This window comes from Haliaeetus leucocephalus, unplaced genomic scaffold (assembly GCF_000737465.1).
Source record: "Haliaeetus leucocephalus isolate CR32 unplaced genomic scaffold, Haliaeetus_leucocephalus-4.0 Scaffold752, whole genome shotgun sequence".
NCBI classification, from domain to species: Eukaryota; Metazoa; Chordata; class Aves; order Accipitriformes; family Accipitridae; genus Haliaeetus; species Haliaeetus leucocephalus.
Genome location: NW_010973188.1, coordinates 1,653,134 through 1,673,855, shown reverse-complemented (window position 1 = coordinate 1,673,855; position 20,722 = coordinate 1,653,134). Strand labels below are relative to the sequence as shown.

The window sequence follows — 20,722 nt, the reverse complement described above, 5'->3', positions numbered from 1 at the left end:
AAGGGAGTTTGCCAGCCAGCATTAACAGCTGGACTCTGTCAGCTAAGCAAGACCAGAAGGTCCAGGAAAACCTGGTGTGAACCAACACTGACAGTGCTCTGAGCAACCTGCCGCCCCTGGCATGAAGACAACACAGAGCAGCCTGTCTGCAGGGGGAATACAGGTGCACGCAAACACCTCCGACCTAGCTGGACTCTGAGTGCAGACAGCAAATATGAGCCCTCAGAGCAAAGACAGAGATGGAGACCTCCTCAGTGAACCGTAGCCCAGCTCTTACCACATGGCATCCACAGGGTCAGGGTTTCACCTCCCCCCCACTGAGAGAAGATCCCAGGCTTTGCAGCTTAACCTCTCTGCTGTGCCATACGCGCATGGAGATGTGGTGGCCAGACTCAGGAGCATGTTCCCTCCCAATGACATCAATGGTGCCAAGCAGAGAGCTGTTAATTAACCCCGTTTATTGAAGGGCGGACACATTCCTGCCTGGGCCCTGATTTTTCAGTCAGGCTCCAGTCCAGCAGGTGATTAATAACCCAGCGTGCTGTGGGGAGAGTGCATCTATTATTCAAATTAATGAAATTATAATCAAGAGGTGACAAATTAGCAATTGCTCCTTGACTGGATATGGAAACTCATTAGTGCGCCAGGCGCTTCTGGGGTCCTTGCTGCTTTTGTAGGCTTACAGTTAGAGAGAAGGGAGTCAGGCAGAGCAGACAGCCCCTTGGCACAGCCGAGGGAACACGCATCCTGCCCAGCTCGAAATAGCTGCGGCCACCACAGAGCCCTCCAGTCCCACAAAGCCCCTCCACCTCTGTATCCTCTCCGATGGACAGACTGTTCACCTGGTGTCCTGCTGCCTGGAGCAAGGTGGCTATGGCCATGAGCGGAGAAAATGTGTGCACATCGGTACAATGCTCATTTTTTGTGGAGGGTAGAGAGCCTTATGGTAGAGGAGGAGTGAGCCAGAGGGGAAAGGGTGATGGCTGACTGCAAGATACTGCCCTGGGGATGGGCTGCAACAGCCTCACAACCCTGACACTGCTGTGGTGTGGGTAAGGGACAAATATGTGAAAGCAGCAGCCCACTCTGGCACTTTGAGCACTGGAGTAGGACTCCCACCCTCCTGAATCACTGTGCTGCAGGCACAGCTGGCAGAGCAAGAGGCTGGAGGTCTTCCCTGACAGCCCACACTAGGCTGGGGTTACCCTTCCCTGGAGGGTACTCACCGATGTGCTTCCCGTACATGTGGTAGTAGAAGGAGACACAGTAATACTTGGCAGTAATGTTGTAGAGGGGGCTGATAAGCCGGGCTTTGTCTCCTGTCACCCGGGGCCGGGATGCCTCGATGAACATGTAATAACCTACAGAACAAGATGGAAAGGTGGGGAAAGGCAGCATGCACTGGGTCTCCCTTCCTGCAACCGATGGCATGCCAGAGTCTGGGAGACCACTCCTCCTCTGAGAGACATGGTCTTGCTCTTCCCATCTGCTCTGCATACACTGTGATCCCAGCCAGAGACACTTGCATGATGTCCACAGTGCCTCCCCTGCCTCTGCAGTATTTAGGGGAGAGCAGGAGAGGCAGACATCAGCAGACTCACTGTGAGCACATGCAACAGATGAGTCCCTGAACATTCACACACATATGTGTCTGGGTGCAAACTGAGCCTTTCTCCTGCAGCACAAGGAGCCCCAGAGCTGACTGCACTGTGTAAGGAGGAAACTAGAAAGAGGAGGGAGAAACCATTCCAGCCTAATTTCTCTGCCTCAAACAGAGGGAGAGAGGATTCGGTATATCTCACCTAAACAATATTCTTGTCTAAAGAGAACAATACCAAAGTAGTTGTTAACAACCCAGGGAGGAACAGATTAGCTATTTAATTTGTTGGCACTGTTTTCAATGCTGGATCAGGCTGGTATACTGAACACTAATGGGAAAAGCCATTTCCTTAGCTAGCCATTGGATGTTTCCCATTTTTTTTCTGAGTTCAAAGATTTGTGCTTGCATACAAATTTACTTTCCTCATTAGAGAAAGGGGAAAGTAATATCCAGCTAAAATGGGAGCATGTACTCCATGCACAGCTAGTGAGAGCAATACACAACACCAGTTTCCTCCAGCTAGAGGTGAGGCACTTGCTGCCACCCTGCAGGCAGCTCCTGCCTGTTCTCTCATGCTCCTGCTTGGTACTAAGGAGATCTGTTTGCCTCCCTGAGACCTTCTTTGAGCAAACAGCTGGCTAAAGCCAGAAGGGCCATTTCTAGGTGTTAGAGACGTTCTCCTAGTTGTTTATCCTTTTCTGACTTCAAAACAAGCATCAAATGGGATGAGGGCATTAGGCAGCAGGCAATTAGCTGGTAACAAGAACTAATGCTCACACTATTCCCTTAAACAAAGTCGTGGGCGTTTTAATTGTGTGTTTAATGCCAATCAGTAACATGCAAATTAACTGCCTGCTCCCTGCACCCTGTGCGGAGGAGAAGCATGTTGTGTGGAAAGCAGATCAGCATTCCACCAGCTCCCAGAGCCATACGTAGGACTCCTGACAAATGACAGCATGCATCTTGCCTCCACAGCCAAGTCAAAAGAAACCCAGATGTGTGCCTACCCTCCGGTGTACCGCTGATGTCCGTGGGGGGTCCCGTGTTGACGGTTCGCTTGGGGTTCTGTGTCAGGGCGTTCTGCCGGGTCCAGTCAAAGTTGTCCATCTTGTCCTGCATGAAGCCACAGATCTTCTCGTCCTCAAAGCGGCAGGTGTTATCTGCAGGGAAAAGAAGGTGCTGGTCAGCTGCCACTTGTCAAACCTCATCCCTGAGGCTGCCTGGGTGCTTGCAGCAAGTCTCACGGCACTGCTATGTCATCACTGAGGCTCTGTGTCAAGCCGGGGACAGGTGGGCAGCCCCTGACCTCAAGAGGAGGCTGAAAAGGAATATATCCATGATTAGTATGATTATGGAAGGGTTAACCCAGGTTGATGGATGTGATGGTCTGATGAAATGGAAGAAGGCTATTAGGGCTAAAGAGAAAGAAAGATTCTGCTGGGAGGTCTGAGGGGGCAAACGTAGAGGAGGGTAGACAGAGCATTGAAGACAAACAGGCCACAAGGGCATTTAAACCAGAACAACTTGATGGTAGAATAATTTCCCCAGGAGAGAGGAAAAAGCACCAGCAGATGACCCCCCCCCTTGGGGCTGTAAATTAAACTAAACTATGGCACACATGAAAAAAATCAGCTGTGGAGAAGAGGTCAGCTCAGTGCTACAAATGTGTCATTTAGCTAGAGTACATCCAATTTGTACCAGCTAAAAGGCACATTTGATATTGCAGCTTATGCTGGTTCCCCTAACAAAATAAGTCATGTAGGTAAAAGATTTTTATGTAGGATCAACCACATTGTGCAACAGGGCTTGGTTTTATTACTACCACAAGGCAGTCACACCCTACAGCAATATTGTAAGACAGGTGAAAAATCTTGTGCATAGACATAACCCAATATGGACTTGCAGAGATTGGAATGAATTGGACTTGACCAGGCTGAAGATAGTAACCTTTGTGGTAAAAAGGTAGTTCCTGAGCCACAAAACCAAAAGCCAAGAACCAGCTTTACACTGCTGACACAGTAGGAGAAGGGCGGAGGAAACAGGCAGAAGAGAAAGAGAAAACAGGTCCAAGACCCGATGTGAAAATTCCTTTGTGTTCTGAAAGGTCCCTGGGCAGAAACTGGAGCTGGAGAATGGGCTGAGAGTGGGATCTCAGACCTCGCGAGTGGCGCAGACACAGTAAGCACATATCTCTTTACTTTCTGCCTGTATATAAGAGCAAGATGTGCTATGAAACTGAAAGAACACATACAGAAAGGAAAACAAGGCTCTTGCTAAGGGCTTGGGATGTGCTGGAAACCTCATCCATGGCATGCTGGTGCAAGACTGAACTTTTGGGGGTTTACCCCCCACACTGTTCCTGTTATCATGCCCAGATGAAGAGAAGCCCAAATGCCTGCTTGGGCTCCTGCATTCCTGTATCTTCAGTGGTGATTTCCTCTGGTTCCTGGGCAGGAGGCTCTTTGTCCTAGCATGGGTGACTCTGGCAGGACATGTAGGGCAGAGCAGGGTCAGCAACCTATGGGCTGGGTGCTAAGGATGGGATGGGCAAGGGAAGCATTCTGCGATGCCAGGAACAAAAGCTCCAGACATGGTATGTTGTGATGGTAGGAGCTTCACACACCTTCCATGCACACCAAAATCTGCCATCTTGTACCAGAGAGGAGAGACGACTCACGAAATGAGCAGCATCTTGGCTCTGAGATGCTGCACCTCCCAGTTCCTACCCTGCAGCTAAGGCCCCTCCCATCCCCTTCCATTTGGAAAAGAAAACGACCATCATCCGAACAGACATCAAAAGCCTGCACACCCCTGTGGCAGGGAAAGGGGTTCCCCCTTCCTGCCTGTCTCTCTCCAGCACCCCACCAAAGCAGTGAGAAAAGAGGAGGCAACCTCCCGCTGTGGCCTGCAGAAAGGTCTTTGACACCGCACGCCGGGCGCTGCGCTGCAAGCCAAGGGCTTGGCTCGCGGACCGGGGCAGCGCGGTTTACTGTAAACTCAGCAGGAAACGCCGCCCCTCCGAGCTGAGCACAGCCACGGGGAGCTCGGCTGGGCTGGCCACTTAACAGCTGATTATCGCTGGCTAAGTGCTTTCCATTCAATCCGCTCATTTCTAATTAGCATCCTAATCCAAATTAGCCACTGCTCCGCAGTGCCAAGCACAGGGGACCACAGGGCAGCTGGAGCCGAAGGAGGAGGGAGGGAGGAGCGGACAACAACGAGGCAGATGCCTGCAAGTTTTGAGACAGGACAGCTACGTGGGACGGGGGTGGCTTCTTTCATCCCCAGCACAAGGAGATGGAGGGCAAAGGGGTGAGAAAGCAGCTTCTAAGGGTCCTTCCCCAGCCCTCGTGGCTGAGAGAAGGGAGTTCATGGCTGTACCAGACACCCACCGGTCCTCAGAGGAGGGGCTGGAGCCCGCAAGCTTTCTGAGATTGTTGGATTGGTCTAACACCCCTGGCTTCTCTCCATCGGGCTGAAGACAAACATTTGTGTGGCTCCAGCTCACAGGTTGCCAGCTGCAGTTAGAAGACACAAGTTTTTTTCTTACAATGGCATTATCCTACACAGCAGGATCCACCACGACTGTCCTTGTGCAACCACAGCGACCGGGATGGCTTGCACTTCTGACCCTGTTGTGCATGTGGACCTTCAGAGGAGAAAGGTGACAACTTTCTCCAGCACAAAACTCCCTTAACAGGGAATATCATGTGGAAAGCAGAGCTGAAAGCTGTAACACAGAGGCCAGCCAGGCAACTGATTGAGAGGGAGCAAACCCAGAAAGGACGAGGCACAGAAACCAAAGGAGAGGGAGACTAAGGAGAAAGCCCAAGCTCAGGTGCAGATAAGAGAGAGCTGTGCAAGACAAGAGGGCTGAGGACAGTATTCCCAGCTTAGCTCTAAGGCCTGGTCGTGCCAGCTGATAGACTGCTGTGCCTCATTTGTAAGAAGCCCCACACATCCATGGGATGAGACTGCTCAGAGAAGAAGACTCAAAAGCTTGAAGAGAGCTCTTTCAATGCCAGACAGGGCCCTGACTCCATCCTCCCTTCTCACTCAGATGCAGTTATTTCCGGAAGGCAATGCTTCTAGCAGAGAGCATAAAATAGAGAAGGGTCTTGTGTACCACAGATACCACAACACAATCAAGCTTATGTGCAACACCATTTGCTGTGCAGGAGTTTATTATTTACAGCACATTGCCTCTGCTTAGCTTGGGATCTCAAGGCACTTTGCAACAATTAATGAACAAGGATTTTTAACATCTCTATGAGGTAGTAATGCCTCTTGCTATATATCTCCTGCATTACAAGTGGGGAAATAGATGCACAAAAGCATAGAGACACACGTTTAAGGTCACAGCAGGCAGTGCCAAAGCTGGAAACAGAGCCCAAGTGCTCTGACTCCTGGTTCTTTGCTTTAAAACAAGCCACAGGAAGGCAAAGCTCTGGCGTTCCTCCGAGCTAGAAGTGGAGGTGCCGAGAATAACCAGGAGAAGTTCGGTGTGGTTTGAGACACTGCCAGCACATCACCTCTGGGTGGTTTTCAGCAAGGATCACCAGGAGAAACCTGGCAGATCCAGCCAAAAAGAAAACCTTTAAATGACCTGCTGTGTCTCAGAGGCCAAGCAGTGATCTAACTGTTGACCTCGGCTGTGTGAAGCAAACCTTCTTGCAGACTCAGACCATCTGCCAGGGATCCTGGCTTAGCACTGCAGCGCAAAGGAAGCTTCCTGTTTAAAAATTAAACAGCGAATTTAAATATTGAACACAGAAGTTGTTCTCTGGATTGTTAGAGGTGAGGTGGAGGTGGCAGGGGAGCTGGCTCCTCAAAGGCTGGAGATAGCGCTGTCTTCACCAAACAGATTTCCTTGGCAGGCTTTGCAGTGGCGGCAGCTCAAAGTGCAGAAATGTTTGCTCCTGGTTACAGAAACCTCCCTGCATTCCTAAGGGAGAGACCCTCTGCCGTGGCTATTAGCATTTCTTGTTGCTTTGCCTTCTTGAGAAACATAATGGAGGCTTTCATTTCAAGTCCTTACGGGGAAGCCACTCCTGATCCTGCAATTCTGGCTGCCGGATGAATGCAAAAAATAATAATCCTCCTCTAGCTGCAGAATATGGGTGAATAGCAGATGGAGCGCACTTGAATAAAATTGCCTTCGTCATTTAGCTGTGGTCTGATGACTGAAACTGGCTTGGAGCATAAGGGACCATGCTCCGAGCCTCAGCTCTGTTGCAGACCTGCTGCATGACCCACAGGCTATCACTTTGTCTCTGGAGATCAGTTTCCTCATCTAGAAGGTGAAGACAATGAAAACTGTATTGCAACCTCAAAGTATGTTGGGATCTAAGAAAAAGCATTTAACAGCCTTTTCCACGGTAAATTTCTAAAGGATTTATAACCAGTAATGGAAGAAAGCTTCACAATACCATAACTGGTTGGTCATACTGGACTGCCATCTGCTTTAATATCTCCATCTGTGACAAGGGGATAATATGGCCCAGACAATCCTATTTGCTATCACAACACAAGGAATTGGTGGCAGTCACCTTTTTTAACCTTTGCGTCACACACATTCCCGAGGAATGGGCACATATTTGAGGAATCCAACCTAAATGCCAGGCTCACATCTCATTCCTTCATGTTCATACTGGGGCAAAAAGCTCAGATTCCTCTGGACTGTGAGGCGTTATCAGAGACAGGACACACAAGCACTAGACAGTAAGCAATGAGCCAGGGTAATCTACAACAACCAGCATCTGGTACTGATCACCACCCACTGTACTTGTCCATGATCCCAAAACATTTTAGCACCATACACAGCCAGACTGCAGATACATGAAAAATAGTGTTGCTTCTCTGGAAGGCCGAGACAAAAAAACCCCAGCAATCCCATATGCTTCTTAATGCCCTCATCACCAAGGTTGCAAGGCTACATCTGCTAGGACCAGGGAAACCAAACCATCCACTGCTGATGAGCTGGAATAGCTTGCGGGGCAGCACTGCAGGGTTTGGGTTAGAAAGTGAAGGCTATATACAAGTGAAATTGCAGGCAAGAGGTAAAAAGGACAGAGCAGATTCCCCAGCAATGTAATTTAGTCATGACAATAAAATTATCAGTTATTCTAAGAGATTTTTAAGGTAATACCTTAGCATTAAGATAATTCTAGGACAGTTTTTTAAAGATAAATTCTGGTTTTTAGAACCAGATTGACTGATTTTTAAGAGTTGCAGTCAGTCTTACTGCTAACCTCTGAATATTTGAAATCCTCAATGTCTTTTGTTCACTTCCTCTGCTTTTACTTTGCTTTTGCTTTAAAACCCCAGTACCTGACTGTAACCATGCCACATGCATGCCCGCCCCAATGCCATTAACATCTTATTAGGCTGAGAGAGAAAATGCATGAAGGAATAATTGTATTAAGTGACTCTCAGAGTTTGTAAATTAATCACCATTGTGCATGCCCTTGGAGCAGGCTGCCAGAGACATTAATCATCTAATCTTTGCCTTTCACTTGAGAGCTCTCAATGTTTGCTCCCAGAATTTGGCTGGGCAGCCTAGCGTGAGGATACCTTTACAGTCCTGTCCCAACCTTTTTCCCTAGGGGTGGTGGTAGCAGGGGAAGTGGGAAAATAAGAGGTAGTAGCAGGGATTTCCATGTTACTGGGATGAGGGTCTGGGAACTGAGCTGCTGTCGCAATGATAAGAACAACAGACCAGGTCTGGGTAGCTGACAGCGGCGAGGTCCCTACAGCTGTGGCTGCCTTGGCCGAGGAGGAGGAGGAGGGGAAAGACGACAGCGACAGAGCTGCGCAGTTGTGCCAAGGGGAAGAGGTGAGCATCCACAACATCTGGGTCCCCCCCTTGGTTCTGGAGGTCTTCCAGGACCTCCACGCTGGTCCCCAGGAGGGGCCCAGCTTGCCCAGAGCTAAGAGCCTTTGGGCTCATATTTCTCTGGCAGCAGGTCTGAAAGGAAGGGTCATCTCTGAAAGGAAGTGTGGTGAGTGCAACTTTAGGCAGTCAATCTCAAGGCATGAACTCACGGGCAAGACCCTGATGACTGGGCCAGGGATCCCAATATCCACCACAGGCTAGGTAACTTGTATCAAGGTGAAACCCTAAATGTTGAGTTTAATGCACAAAAATACAAGCGTGGCTGAGTTATCCTCCACCATAGGCAAATTTCATGCAGTCATTCTGGTCTCTATCAAGCCGCCAAAGCAACCCCAGGAGAGCAGTCTGAAGGCTCAGTTTACAAAGACCCCAAGAGATTGACACAATTAGGACCCAAGTCGCTCTGGCTTTACCAATGATTTATGTAGTGTAAAAGCAAGTGGCAAAAGGCCAGATTTTGTCACTTCCACCTGTGAGCTGGGATGCTTGCCTCCTCCAGCGAGTACTGAGGGACACACTCTGGAGTGGGTCCCTGGCAATACACTCAGTGTTTCCCAGCGAGTCTTCTATGGAGAATATTTAAAGAGGATAGGAAAGTGGGGAAAAGCAAAGCAAAGGGAATCAGAAATTAGAGCCACAAAATCTCTGACTCTACAAGAAGCTCCTTCTCTCATGCAGAGTATGGTTCATCAAACCATCCTCAGAGTGTGAACTTGCAAGAATGAACGCCTCATGGCTGCCTTAACAAGATTACCCCATATCCTGATTCCCAGCTGCCGTTGCCTAATCCTCACTTCTCCTTCCCACTGCTACCCTGCAGTGCAGCAGTAGCATTTGCCTACACATACACAGAGCAATATATAAAAAGACTGAATTCTGCCTCAGCAGCTGCAAACAGGGAGAAAGAAACAGCTACATGGAACCACCTGCTCCCTATGGACCACCAGCAAGTAGTCTGCCCATTTCTGTCCAAGAGCTTTGCCTGGGCTTATACCCAACAATCAAAGCAAAGAGACTTTGTTTCATCCACTGAAGATCACTCCACTGCTACTTAGAGCATGCTAGAAATCCTCTTTTATGTTTGATGGGCACCATCATGTTCTTGTTAAAGATCATCATTCTGAGACATTGCATATTCTGCTCTCGAAATCAATGGGAACTCTGTGTGCTCAATAAGATGGGCCTGCATCTTGGCAGGAAGGACCAGAAGGTAAATAAGCAAGTAAACAGTGATGACACTGGAGGGGAAGAAGAAAGGGACTGTGCTGAAGGAGTTTGGAAGAGAAACCAGATTGGAGCTGGAGACTGCTCCATACCAGCCTGCAGAGATGTCAAGCGGTATCTTTCTTGGTCAGGAGAGGATGGGGGATATACAAACACTGACACTTTGGGGAACATTTAATAACCTGCTTACTGGATGCAGACTGCTAATGTTAGGGGGAGGGTGGGTTCAAGATCACAGCCTATCCAGTCACAGAGATATCAGGTGTGAGTGGGAGGCATATCTCTGGTGTATATCTCCTGGCAATAACTTGAGGTACAATAAATGGCATTACTTACTGGAAGCATTAGTGTATGCAATTTCATCCTCTTTTGGGGAAAAAGATTTGACAAAGTCAGCTGTGTATTCCAGCTGTTTGGCTTGCCTGAGCTGCTGGATCACTGGACTAACATGCATTACACTCAAAATATATTCTTACCTGTTGGGCTGGGATAGTTGATTGCTGGAAGAGGAAACAGAAAAACAAGTCAGAACAGATAGTACTCCCTCAAATCACAAATCACAATCAGAGTTTGAAAATAAAACAAACACGTCAAGAAAGGTCACAGATGCACAAATCTCCTAGCAGCATCTCTGTGAAACAGTGCTTGGTGTATGCCTTGGTGATGGAACAAGATGCTGACTCTGTTCCAAGTAGCAACAGACCTTAAGAAAACCCCACCTAAAGGGTGATCCCGGGATTGCACGGGGGAACCCTTCTGGCAGCCCAAGCAGTTTCTTTCTGGAGTACCCGCTGGGATAGCATCCACTTAGATACCAAAGCTTGGTATCTAAGAGAGACATCAAAACAATTTGGAAGTTTGAGACAATAGGTATGCAGGGGACACCAGACACGTTATCACTCCACAGGACAAGATGATTGTGTGAAATCATGCAAACATAGGAGGAGGGGGATCTGTACTTTCTGCTGAAATACAGGGTCCAAGCTCCTGAGGGCAGTAAAGAAATCATAGGGTTGTGGGAATGGGGAGATTTGTGAGCTGTTGGGATGCTGGGGAGAGAAGGGTGGTCAATGTATATCAATGGGATGATCTGGGATTCAGGGTATTTGACAGAGCTACAGGTTTACTAGTGACTAGTTAGGAAAGGAACTGTGCATTCACCTCTGGAAAGAACTGAAGCCCCCTGAAATCCTCTTACTTTTATGGGCATGTGGCTAGTACAGTGTCCAGTGGCCGTCCTCTAAAATACACCACTGTACCACAGGAAGCTGCAGCATGGCCTGACAGGGGACTGGGATTTTGGGGTTCTCCTGCACACAGAGTAGAGAGTGCGAGTCAGAGCTGCTGAGTGAAGGATGAGTGGAGACTGGCCTTCAGAGGTCTCTATCTAGTGGTCTGCATTGATGGCAACAGCCCAAATAAGGCCAAATGTGATAGCACTGGGCCATCAAAACTCCATAGAGCAGAAAGATCCACCCAAGGGTCACAGAAGACAACATCTACGCATGCTCATGTCCCTAGGCCTGAGGCTCGGACCTGCTCTCGTAGCCAGGACCGAGGAGGAGACACCTACGTTCCATGTACCGGATGATGCGGGCAGCCATATCTCCAGCCCCAAAGCTGGTGATGGGCGTCAGGTGAACTTCATAGCTCTGAGGCACTTTCAGGTTGGGCAAGATGTGCTCCAGCAACAGGCCTTTCTCCATTTTCTGCACAGGAATGAAGGTTTGGATGGTGTTTCTCTGAGCGAGCTGCATAGAAAAAGAACCCACAGTGTTACAAAAATCCTGAAACTGGAAACCTGAGGGATCCTATCTACCATCTAACACTCTATTCCTCCTCTTCCTATACAGACAAGTACACCTGGTTTATCAATGAGATCTTCATGCAGAATTGGTTTGAAAATTCCCACCACTGGTACAGAACAGCGATCAGGAGCCTGAGCTCTCCCCTGAAGGGAAGCCTTGGGGTCCTCTTGACTGGGGGGATAACTTGAGCTATGGGTCCTGGAGCAATTCTGTGTTGGAACCAATGTCTGCAAGAGGGGAGGAACGAACCCAACTCACCTCCATTAGTGCACCAGGGTCCTGTGCAGACACAACATGGCATTTTGCCAAGATACCCTTCAGTTCACAATCACTGCTGCAGAATTCATTCATTTGCTGCCTGGGCCATGTGGCATTTCATTTGGTGCCTTGCTGGGACCTGTCTACTGCCATGCTTCCTCAGCACCCTTCCACAGAATCCACCCTTGAATCTGAGCCCATGCTGCCTCCGTAGACCACAGCAAGGGGTCTAGGTCAAGTCAATGGTCCTCTGGAGTCACTTATAGGCTCCCTCTTTCTCTGATGCCCACTGAGGAAGAAGCTGAACCATGCTAGCTGAACCATACTAGCTGAACATTGTTCAGTTTGCTAAGGCAGCAGGGAAGTTTCAAGAAAACAATGGGAAAAATATTGTTGTCAAAATCACCACCACTAAAAATGATGAATTATGTGTCAGAAAAACTTCCCTGCTACAGTCATGCTTGCTTGGTGGGGGAAGGAGAAGAACAAGGATTGCATTGTGAAGATACAATTTCCTGCCTGTTGCCGTGCAGTGCCTGGATCCTTGTGGCAAGATATGTTATTAGGGATGCTGGTCCTGGTAAAAAGACCTTTGGCAGGGCTTTCCATGGCCCAGTGTTCACTGCCCCAAACACTAAGCCTTCCCTTGCCTCTAATATATTCTCTAGGCTGACAGGTTTCATTGAAAAGGCAATTCTCCTGATAGGCAGGCTCAGTGTTTGTCATTAACTCTGAAGTTATAGGACTACTGGAAGAGCGATGTGGGGAGGAAGGTTTACAGCAAATCTGTCAGTGTGGAGAGTGTGGAGCACGAAGATCGAGTAAGGGCATGGCAGGAATGAAGGCCATCAGCAACACAAGGCAGGGGAGCAATGCAGACGTGGCACTTGGTAAAAACAAGCACATGGCGATCCCTCCTCTGCCTGCCTCCAGCCCTAATGTACACAACTAAGTTCAAACTCAAAGCAATGGCTGCCACTGGAGAGCTTCCCGTGCCAGAGCCCTGTTCGTTTCCAACATGGCCAGGACCCAACAACCCACCTCCTCACCTGAGTTGATCTGCCCACAGTTTGGACGGTGCTCCTAAGTAAAGGGGCAGGGCTGGACCAGATCCTTCCATGCTACTGTGCTGGGGCAGGGACTGGCTCCTGGGAATCCATGGCTGCTTGCGGTTCTCACGGTGAACAACATCTTTGTACCTGCCTTACAGATTGTGCCTAAAAAAGACCTTTGTACCTAAACAGGTTAGGGTGCAAGTTGCTTGAGGAACTGCTTTCTACACCCTCCTCCTCCCCAGGGCAAGATGGGTCAGAGGGCCGGGAACTGCTCTGGTGCCTTCCTGCGAGGCACCTGGGAACAGTCCCAGCAGGGAGGACCAGGGCAGTGCCTCTGGGAACCAAGCATGAACTTGGCACAGGGATGCTGCCAGGATCCATTCGTATCAACAACGCCCCATCTGCACACATGCAAACTGGGTGCTGATCCAACTGGCATGCCTACCGCTCAGCCCTTCCATCTGCCAGCCTTCTGAACCACCACTCTGCCAAGCAAGAGTGGAGGTGGCTCCCAGCAGCAGTGATCTCATTTGGGATTGTTAGCGCCAGGCCCCCAGTTATCTGGGAGGAGAGGAGGGGTCACAAGCCAGAAGCAGGAGGCTGGAGCAGTACGGCTCCCGGCACGGGGCTTTCTGCAGAGTGGAGCCTGACTGGGCTGACTGGTGGCAGCTCCTCCCCACAGGCTGCCATGAGCCGGGGTGCTGGAAAGGCAGCCAGCAAATAGGAGGAGGTCAGGATCCATTTACCTTGTCTAGACATAACCTTTAGAAGAGAAACAAAATGGAGAGTCAGAGAGAAGCCTGGGGGCGAGATTCAGACAGTGCAAATTCCACCTCAGCTGGGAGTTAGGTGGAATTTGGGTATCTAAATCCTCTGGGAGCAATGTCAAATCACTTACTCTCCCACATCACCTAATCCAGGACAAACTGAGAAATCAGCTTCCAGTCTGGACTGCAAAGCTCTAGACCCCTAGCTGAGTCTATCTTCGGGGCACATTTAACCAAATAAATACCTGGCTGCCACCCAGGTTTGGCTGTGAAACAGAAATTAATAAAGGTATACATGCCCCCCGTGGGCTGCAACTGCCCTGCTTCCCAGGAGAGACCTGGATCACTAGGTAATGGGAAAGGCACAGCCAGGGCCCAGCACGTAGCTCCTCCTGGAGCATAGGGAAAAGTTCTGCAAGGCTCTTTTCCCTCCACCAAATATTTCTGACCCGACTCTTCTCTCAGCCTATGTCCTGTCTCTATTCAACCTGCAACTTGGACAGACACAGCAAATAGCTGCCAGCAAGGCTGCCCTGCACACATCCTTACTACAGTCCTGGCATCCTGACAGAACGGACCTGGGATGCCTTTGGAAAGACTGGCTCTTCTGGGTGAAAAGCAGTATGGGCCAAACATCTCCCCTGGGCTAGCTGCAGCCGTCAGGAGAAAGGGCCAGATGCGCTGCTATTGTGGTTTAAAGGGCATGAAATTAGTGCAAGGGAGAAAAAGGGGAGAACTCCAGACAGCCACTTGCTCTGTGCATACAGAGCAGGTGCCAGTTTGCAGTCACTAGCACAGGTCCATCAGATGGAGACATTAAAGGCCAAGGCCTGGCTCTGCCTCCCCCTCCCTAAACATCCTTTGCCTCCCTGATTGTCAGCAGCAGGTCTGTGCAGAGCTGCATGCATCAGTCCAGCAGGAACCCATTTTTTAATCCTCCGCTCGAATCGTCTGCTGCTGCCCTCATTCTCCTGCTCCGTGTGTGCTCTTCTCCCATGCTACCCTGGTATCTTCTTCCCTCCACCCCCTCCTTCTGATCATGCTGGCCCAGTGCTCCAGCTTAATATTGCTGCGGTGCAGTTAATAAAGCAGAGGCAGGCGCAGAGGACAGTGAAATACTGGCCACCTTATTAGAGATGCTGAAGCCTCAGTGGAGGATCTCACGCAAAAAGCTCATTCATCACCAGGCTCGGGATGCTGCCAGTGGGGCCAGAACAAGAGCACAGCACAATGCACAGCCTCATCTCTGCCTTTACCTCCTTCCATTTCCAAAAATCAGAGGAAGGGGATGGGAAGGGAAAAACCAACCCAACCCACAGTTTCTACCGGCTGGCTGTGAATACCACACAGGCTGCAGACAGGAGAATGCTCTTGCAGAACTAGTTCACTAAAAACACCTTACAAAGGGCAGAATCAACCCCACGTGGGATGTAGGTATTCACATGCATGGTGTGCAACCCGTCCCCTTCCCCTGTCACTTGTAAGCAGTATTAGCAACCAAGGGAGAGCACACTCACATGCTCATATGTACCTAGTCATCAAGCCTCCAGGACCTGCAAACTAGGTCTGCCCTTTCTCATTCCTCACCGTCACATTCTATTGGTAGGTATTGTCTGTCCAGTCCCCCATCTTATCATTTGAGCTGGCTCGTGACACTTAGAGAGTGCTTGTCCCACTGTGCCCAGGAGAGCCAGCTCATGGTCCAGAAACAGACGCTAAAAGCCTTAGAGAGAAAAGCAAGATGCCACACTACCCCTGCCCTCTGCTTCCATCCCAGCTGGGACACTGTCACAGCAAAGGGGTCCAAAGTATGACACTACCACATTAACATCTTCTGTTTATGTAGGCTATTAAAGGAAAAAAGGATGTTGTTTTCAGACTGAATGATGTTTAAGCTAGGTACATATCAGCTAACAGACATAATCAAGTCAAAGGATATTAATAAACATATCTGTCAATAGTTAATGTTGCAGTCCTGCCCAACAAACCACACCACAAATTTACGAGAACACGATAACCTACCTGTGCTAGGGCTTGGTATGACCTGCATAGCCACACGTGGTCTCATGACCAGCTGCAGGTTAAGCAGCTGTGCATGCTTGTTTGGGGGAGAAATTAGAAAACCCGTTTCATCTCCAAGCCCCAGGGAATTGTTGCAAACACCAGCTAGAAAAACATACATTAAAATCATGCAGATTCTCCAACAAGCTGATCGGAGCAAAGGAACTGCTCTGCAGGCATCCAGCTTCCCAGCATTGCTGTTCACTCCTGCCACTCTCTCCTTACTTGTCCCGCTTCTTCAGCAGCTTCTCAGCTCAGAGCACAAGCACCAGCTTTGCTTTCCAGTATGTCCCCTCCAAATCCTTTCCACACACGCTCAACTCTCTCTCCCTTTTTTCTCAGCCTCATTCAAATTCCTCCGGCTGCTCCTTCCTGCAGCACAAACGAGACAGGGGTGGCTGCCCGCGCTCCCACTCCATTCTCACCAGCTAACCGCAGATGTGGGCAGCTGGGAAGCTCCCAGCTCCCATCCCCAGCCACACCGGCCTCTCCGAAGGGAGAGGAGATGGCGGACAGGCAGGCTGGTGTGGCACAGCAGCCTTGCACACAGGCTGCCTCCCTCTGTCAGGCTCTTCCTTGCTCCCTGTACAGCTCCGCAGAGGAGCACAACGGACAAATGCTGTCTCCGGCACGCGTGCTGGTAGGGTGTTAGGCTGAGTCCCCTCTGCCCCAGCCCTCCTCTCTCATCTGTGAGTGTCAGGACACTCTGGAGAGCAGACGTGCATGGGACCAGGAGCCATGGGGGAGCCTGGTGGTGCAGGAAGCACGGGTATCTCAAAAAGGTCTGAAAGAAGCACGGGGCAATAACGTGGACAAAATAATCTTCAACTGTCCATGCAGCTGGTGGGCTGCACTCTTCAAGCAACCAGCAATCAAGGCGGTCTTCAAAGCTCAGTGCCCTGGCAGCAGTAGGTGTGAGGGCCATCCATTTCTCTCATGTGCCCAGGAGAACAGTCAGTCTCAGCCAAGAGACCTCTGCTTATTCATTTTATGAACGTACCACATCCCATCTTAAAAGCCATTCCTGTTTGGCCTGCTTGTCCTGCTGGACAGCTGTTCCAGAGCCTGACCACCCTAATGTTCTCATTTCCAGCCTGAATTTATTCACAAGCAGCTTGCACCCAGTTCATCCTGTGCCAATATTGTCCTTTAGCTTAAATGGCTCTTTTCCCTCCCTGCTGCTTGACCCCCTGATGTTTTTATAGACAGCAATCACACCACACCTCAGCCTTTGCTTTGCTAGGCTAAACAAGCTGAGCAGTCTGTGCCTCCTCTTGTAACAGACTCTCACTTTCCCTGATATAGTCCTTTTCTGCATGATCCCACTTGCTGGAGTTTGGTATCCCAGCCCTGCATATAGGATGCAGTAGCACTTCACTTTGCCTGGAAGTACCTTAGGCTTCACCTAGGAGTACGTTTGCCCTTTCTTACACCTGCATCTTACCAGCAGCTCCTTGAAGTCAACTCACTCACCCACATTGTTCCTCCACTTGTCATTTCCCAGTTATGAGCTCCCAGCCTGTAGCAGATCCCTCTGACAGCACTCTCTGCATGCCTGACCTTGCATTTGTACCACAGCATTTCATCCCACCTGAATCACTCTAATAGTTTTCCATCTTTCAGATCTTCCTTATGATATCCTGATCCTTCACTGAGGTGGCATTGCCTCCCAACCTGGTGTTAGCTGCACAAAATTTCAGCAGCACAATCCTAATAGGGGATTCTGATCCAACTAGCTGGTATCAGCCATGGGGAAGATGCCTGCGCACTCTGGAAAAGCCATTTGGGTAAGTTTTGGATAGTGGAGAAATTTGGTTTGGGTATGAAGACAGTCACTGTGATGTTTCTTTATAATCTCTCATCAAACTTCCTGTGCCTGTCAGATTGGATTAAAACATTTTCCTGGGTTAGTACTTCATCACCACCTTGGATGGAAATGATGTCAAGCATTAACAGCATCAATTAAAGGGCTAGGGTAAGTTTAAACTTGGATTTATTTAATTTTCTTTGCTTGATAACCATTACTCATTAGGGGTTTCCAGAGCAAATAATCACACTGCAAACATAAAGTTGGCATTTGCCAGACAAGCACACCAGTGAACTGAAATTCATGTCTATGTTGTTCATCAGTCAAGCACACAGGTTCAGATCCTGGGGTTAAGCAAGCATTGATGTCCAAAGCAAATCCATTATTCGGTCTAAATGAGGAGTCCTGGAAGCTTTTAATCCTAAATTGTCCTTATCAAGAGGCTCCCCTTCTGGGCTGAAACATCCCCAGCTCCAAAGAGAGAAGCAACTGCAACCTTCAGTAGCTACCGAGGACACCTGGAACCATCTAAGGCAGGAGACAGTCTCTCTCTCTTCCTCTGGTACACACAGTCAGCTGCCCATCCTCATTAGGTGCCAAGAGCAGCAGTCTACAGCTTCCCAGAGAAGCCAAATAGGTTCTGTCATGAATTACTGTAAGTGCTTGTTCCACACTCTTCAATAATGTCTTTCATTAGGGGCTGACCAGAAAGCAATATGTATTTTATTAGCATATGTTCCCTGGTCTAAGAAGAACAGACCTAATCTTCACTCTGTCAGGGAGACAGTCAAGTAAAAGCCTTAACTGAAGCACAGCATGACTGGCAACTTCATGAGCCATGGTCTTACTGGAGCATCGCATGGCTGCACGTCCTGAGGAAGGGGAGCCCAGAAGTTGGAAAAGAAAAGGGAGTAAACTAGCACCTGAATTTGGTGATGGGTGGGAAGAGAGATCCATACACTCCCCAGTCTGTACAAGGAGCCTATGTTGGTGTCAGCGTGGTTGGTACTGAGCTAGACAGGTTACATGTATGTCTAACTATGCTTGTTATCTCTCTCCTACTGTCCCACAGCCATATCTTCGATCCTGAAAGCACATGCCATCCTTCTGTTCAGACTGGAAGCTCTATACTGCTGCTGCAAGATCTTACCTGTACTTGACAATGCAATCACCTCTCTGTCTGCAGCATGGGCATAACCTGAAAAAGGGACAATATCCTTCATGTTGATCCACAGCCCATCCTGCAGAGAGCAATGATTCCAGTCTCTTTTGAGCCTCACATCTGAAAATCGGTACTGCTTGGTGCCTTACTGGATCCAACTTTATACCTATCCCTAATCTCAGTGAGCACGGTTTCCTCTTCCACCCATTTCCTTGCCCTGGACACAACTGCCTGCAGCCAGACCCATGTACACATCTATGCACCATGCTGCCAGCACTTCTGGCTCCAAGAAGAAAAAGCAATCTGGCTCTGCATAGCTCAAGTTTGCCCAGCTGCAGTTAGGTTGAGTTCTGAGACATTTTGTCTATAATATGGTTGTAAGTTAGCAAGGGAGACGTGCTCCACCAACAGCAGTTGCCATCTCCCAGGCTTCTTTTCTTGGATTGTCTACAGACCCTGGCCTGGCAGAGCCCTCTGTTAGGGCACCTTTACCCTTCAAAACAACAATAAAGGAAGGGGCTATTGCTTACTGGAGGAGAAACAGCCTTTGTGTGGGACTCTGGACTTCCCAGTCTGGTACATGTAACGAAGGTATACAGGTAAGTATAATTCCAGAGCCTATAGGCCACCTCTAACTCGACTGCACTTGCAGTCCTGTTTCTATTAAGGAAGAGGCAGGCAGCACAGCATATGCAGGGAGAGCCATAAAGCCCTTCACATTGCTCCATGCTGCCTGCACTGGCAGCATGACTGCGTACATTTCATTTCTTTATGAAACACAGTCAAAACAGCTATCTAGTGCCTATTCCTTCCTGCTTGTCATTAGCTATGGGAGAGACTACATCTCTCTTGCAAACCCTTCCTCCTTCACACACTCTCCCCTCTTATCTCCAACATGTTTTAGGAAGTAAAAGCCAGGAAAAAAACACCCCAGAACAGGAACAAAACCAAAAAAGAAATAGAAACAAAAGAAACAAGAGGTGGAAAATAGGAGGGGGAACAGGGAAGGGGAAGAAGGTGCCCGAAGAAAAGACTCTGAAACAGTAGGAGGAACATGGGCTGACTACTGAAAACAACAGATGAGCAGAGTAAATGGGAGGAAGCTGCATCACAGCTTATCAGTAGGGACTCTCAGAAAGACTCAGTAACTAGCATGTACCCCTTGAAGCCACCGAAGGAGTGTGGGTAAGAGATGCACACAAAGGACTCACTTTTACCTTTGATACCTGGAAAGTGTTTTTCATCCTGTGCTCAGCTTTGTAAAACACAAGCCAACAGACTGCTGGATACAAACAAGCACGATGGTGTGAAAACAACATCTCAAGCTTGCAAGGCTGATATGAGGGATATATTGGTTTGGGGAATGTGATTATCTCTTCTCTCACATTCTCCTTACCCTGAATGAGCACTGAACAGTGGTGTTAGGAGCTAGAGACAGATGAGATTTTTGCTACTAGATGTGCTTTAAGATCATGTGAGCCTTTTCAGCGAGATTATTTGTACTGTTTTTCTCAGGCACTGTAACTATTCCAAACACAACTAAGAGTGGGAAAACTGTTCGCAATTATTCCCTTGTACTAGGCAAGCTAAACAATATCCTGCTTTCTCTCTTGCATAATCAAGTACTTGAATTGCATTAGGAGCAGTACTTACGAAAAGTGAATGCTAAGACAAAATCTCTGCTGTGAGGCACCTTATGAATGGCAAGCCACCTTGTAAAACTTTCAGCTACCCTGTTTTGGGGAGGTTACCTTATTTACTTTGGATAATCAGAGAAGAGAAATGGTACCATGAGACTGAGGCATAACTAACCTGCCACTGCTCATATTACCAATTTTCCCAACTAACTGATTACAAGTGATCTGTGGACCAGGGATAACCAGCTCAGGAAAACCATGAATCATACTGAAGAGCAATTTGTGAATCCAAAAAGACAGAGTTAGTCAGACTAATTCATTAGTTAGGCATTGTTTGCTAAGTTCTTGTGGGCAAAGGAAAGTCTCAATAGCAGCATTGGAAGATGTTAGGCAGACCTAAGGGGGAAAACTCATCCCATGGCTCCCAGCCATTTCAGCTGAACTCACC

At 48.8% G+C, this 20,722-nt stretch overlaps 1 protein-coding gene across 1 annotated transcript in view; it reads right to left on the bottom strand.

Moving 5' to 3' along the window:
* Positions 1 to 20,722, bottom strand: part of MDGA1 (MAM domain containing glycosylphosphatidylinositol anchor 1) — a 142,022-nt gene that overhangs the window by 18,575 nt on the left and 102,725 nt on the right. The window contains exons 11-14 of the mRNA XM_010581138.1: positions 11,293 to 11,470; positions 10,196 to 10,219; positions 2,608 to 2,760; positions 1,227 to 1,361 (exon numbers count right to left, since the gene is read on the bottom strand). Coding sequence (XP_010579440.1) covers positions 1,227 to 1,361; positions 2,608 to 2,760; positions 10,196 to 10,219; positions 11,293 to 11,470 — 490 coding nt within the window. The remainder of the gene's footprint in view (positions 1 to 1,226; positions 1,362 to 2,607; positions 2,761 to 10,195; positions 10,220 to 11,292; positions 11,471 to 20,722) is intronic.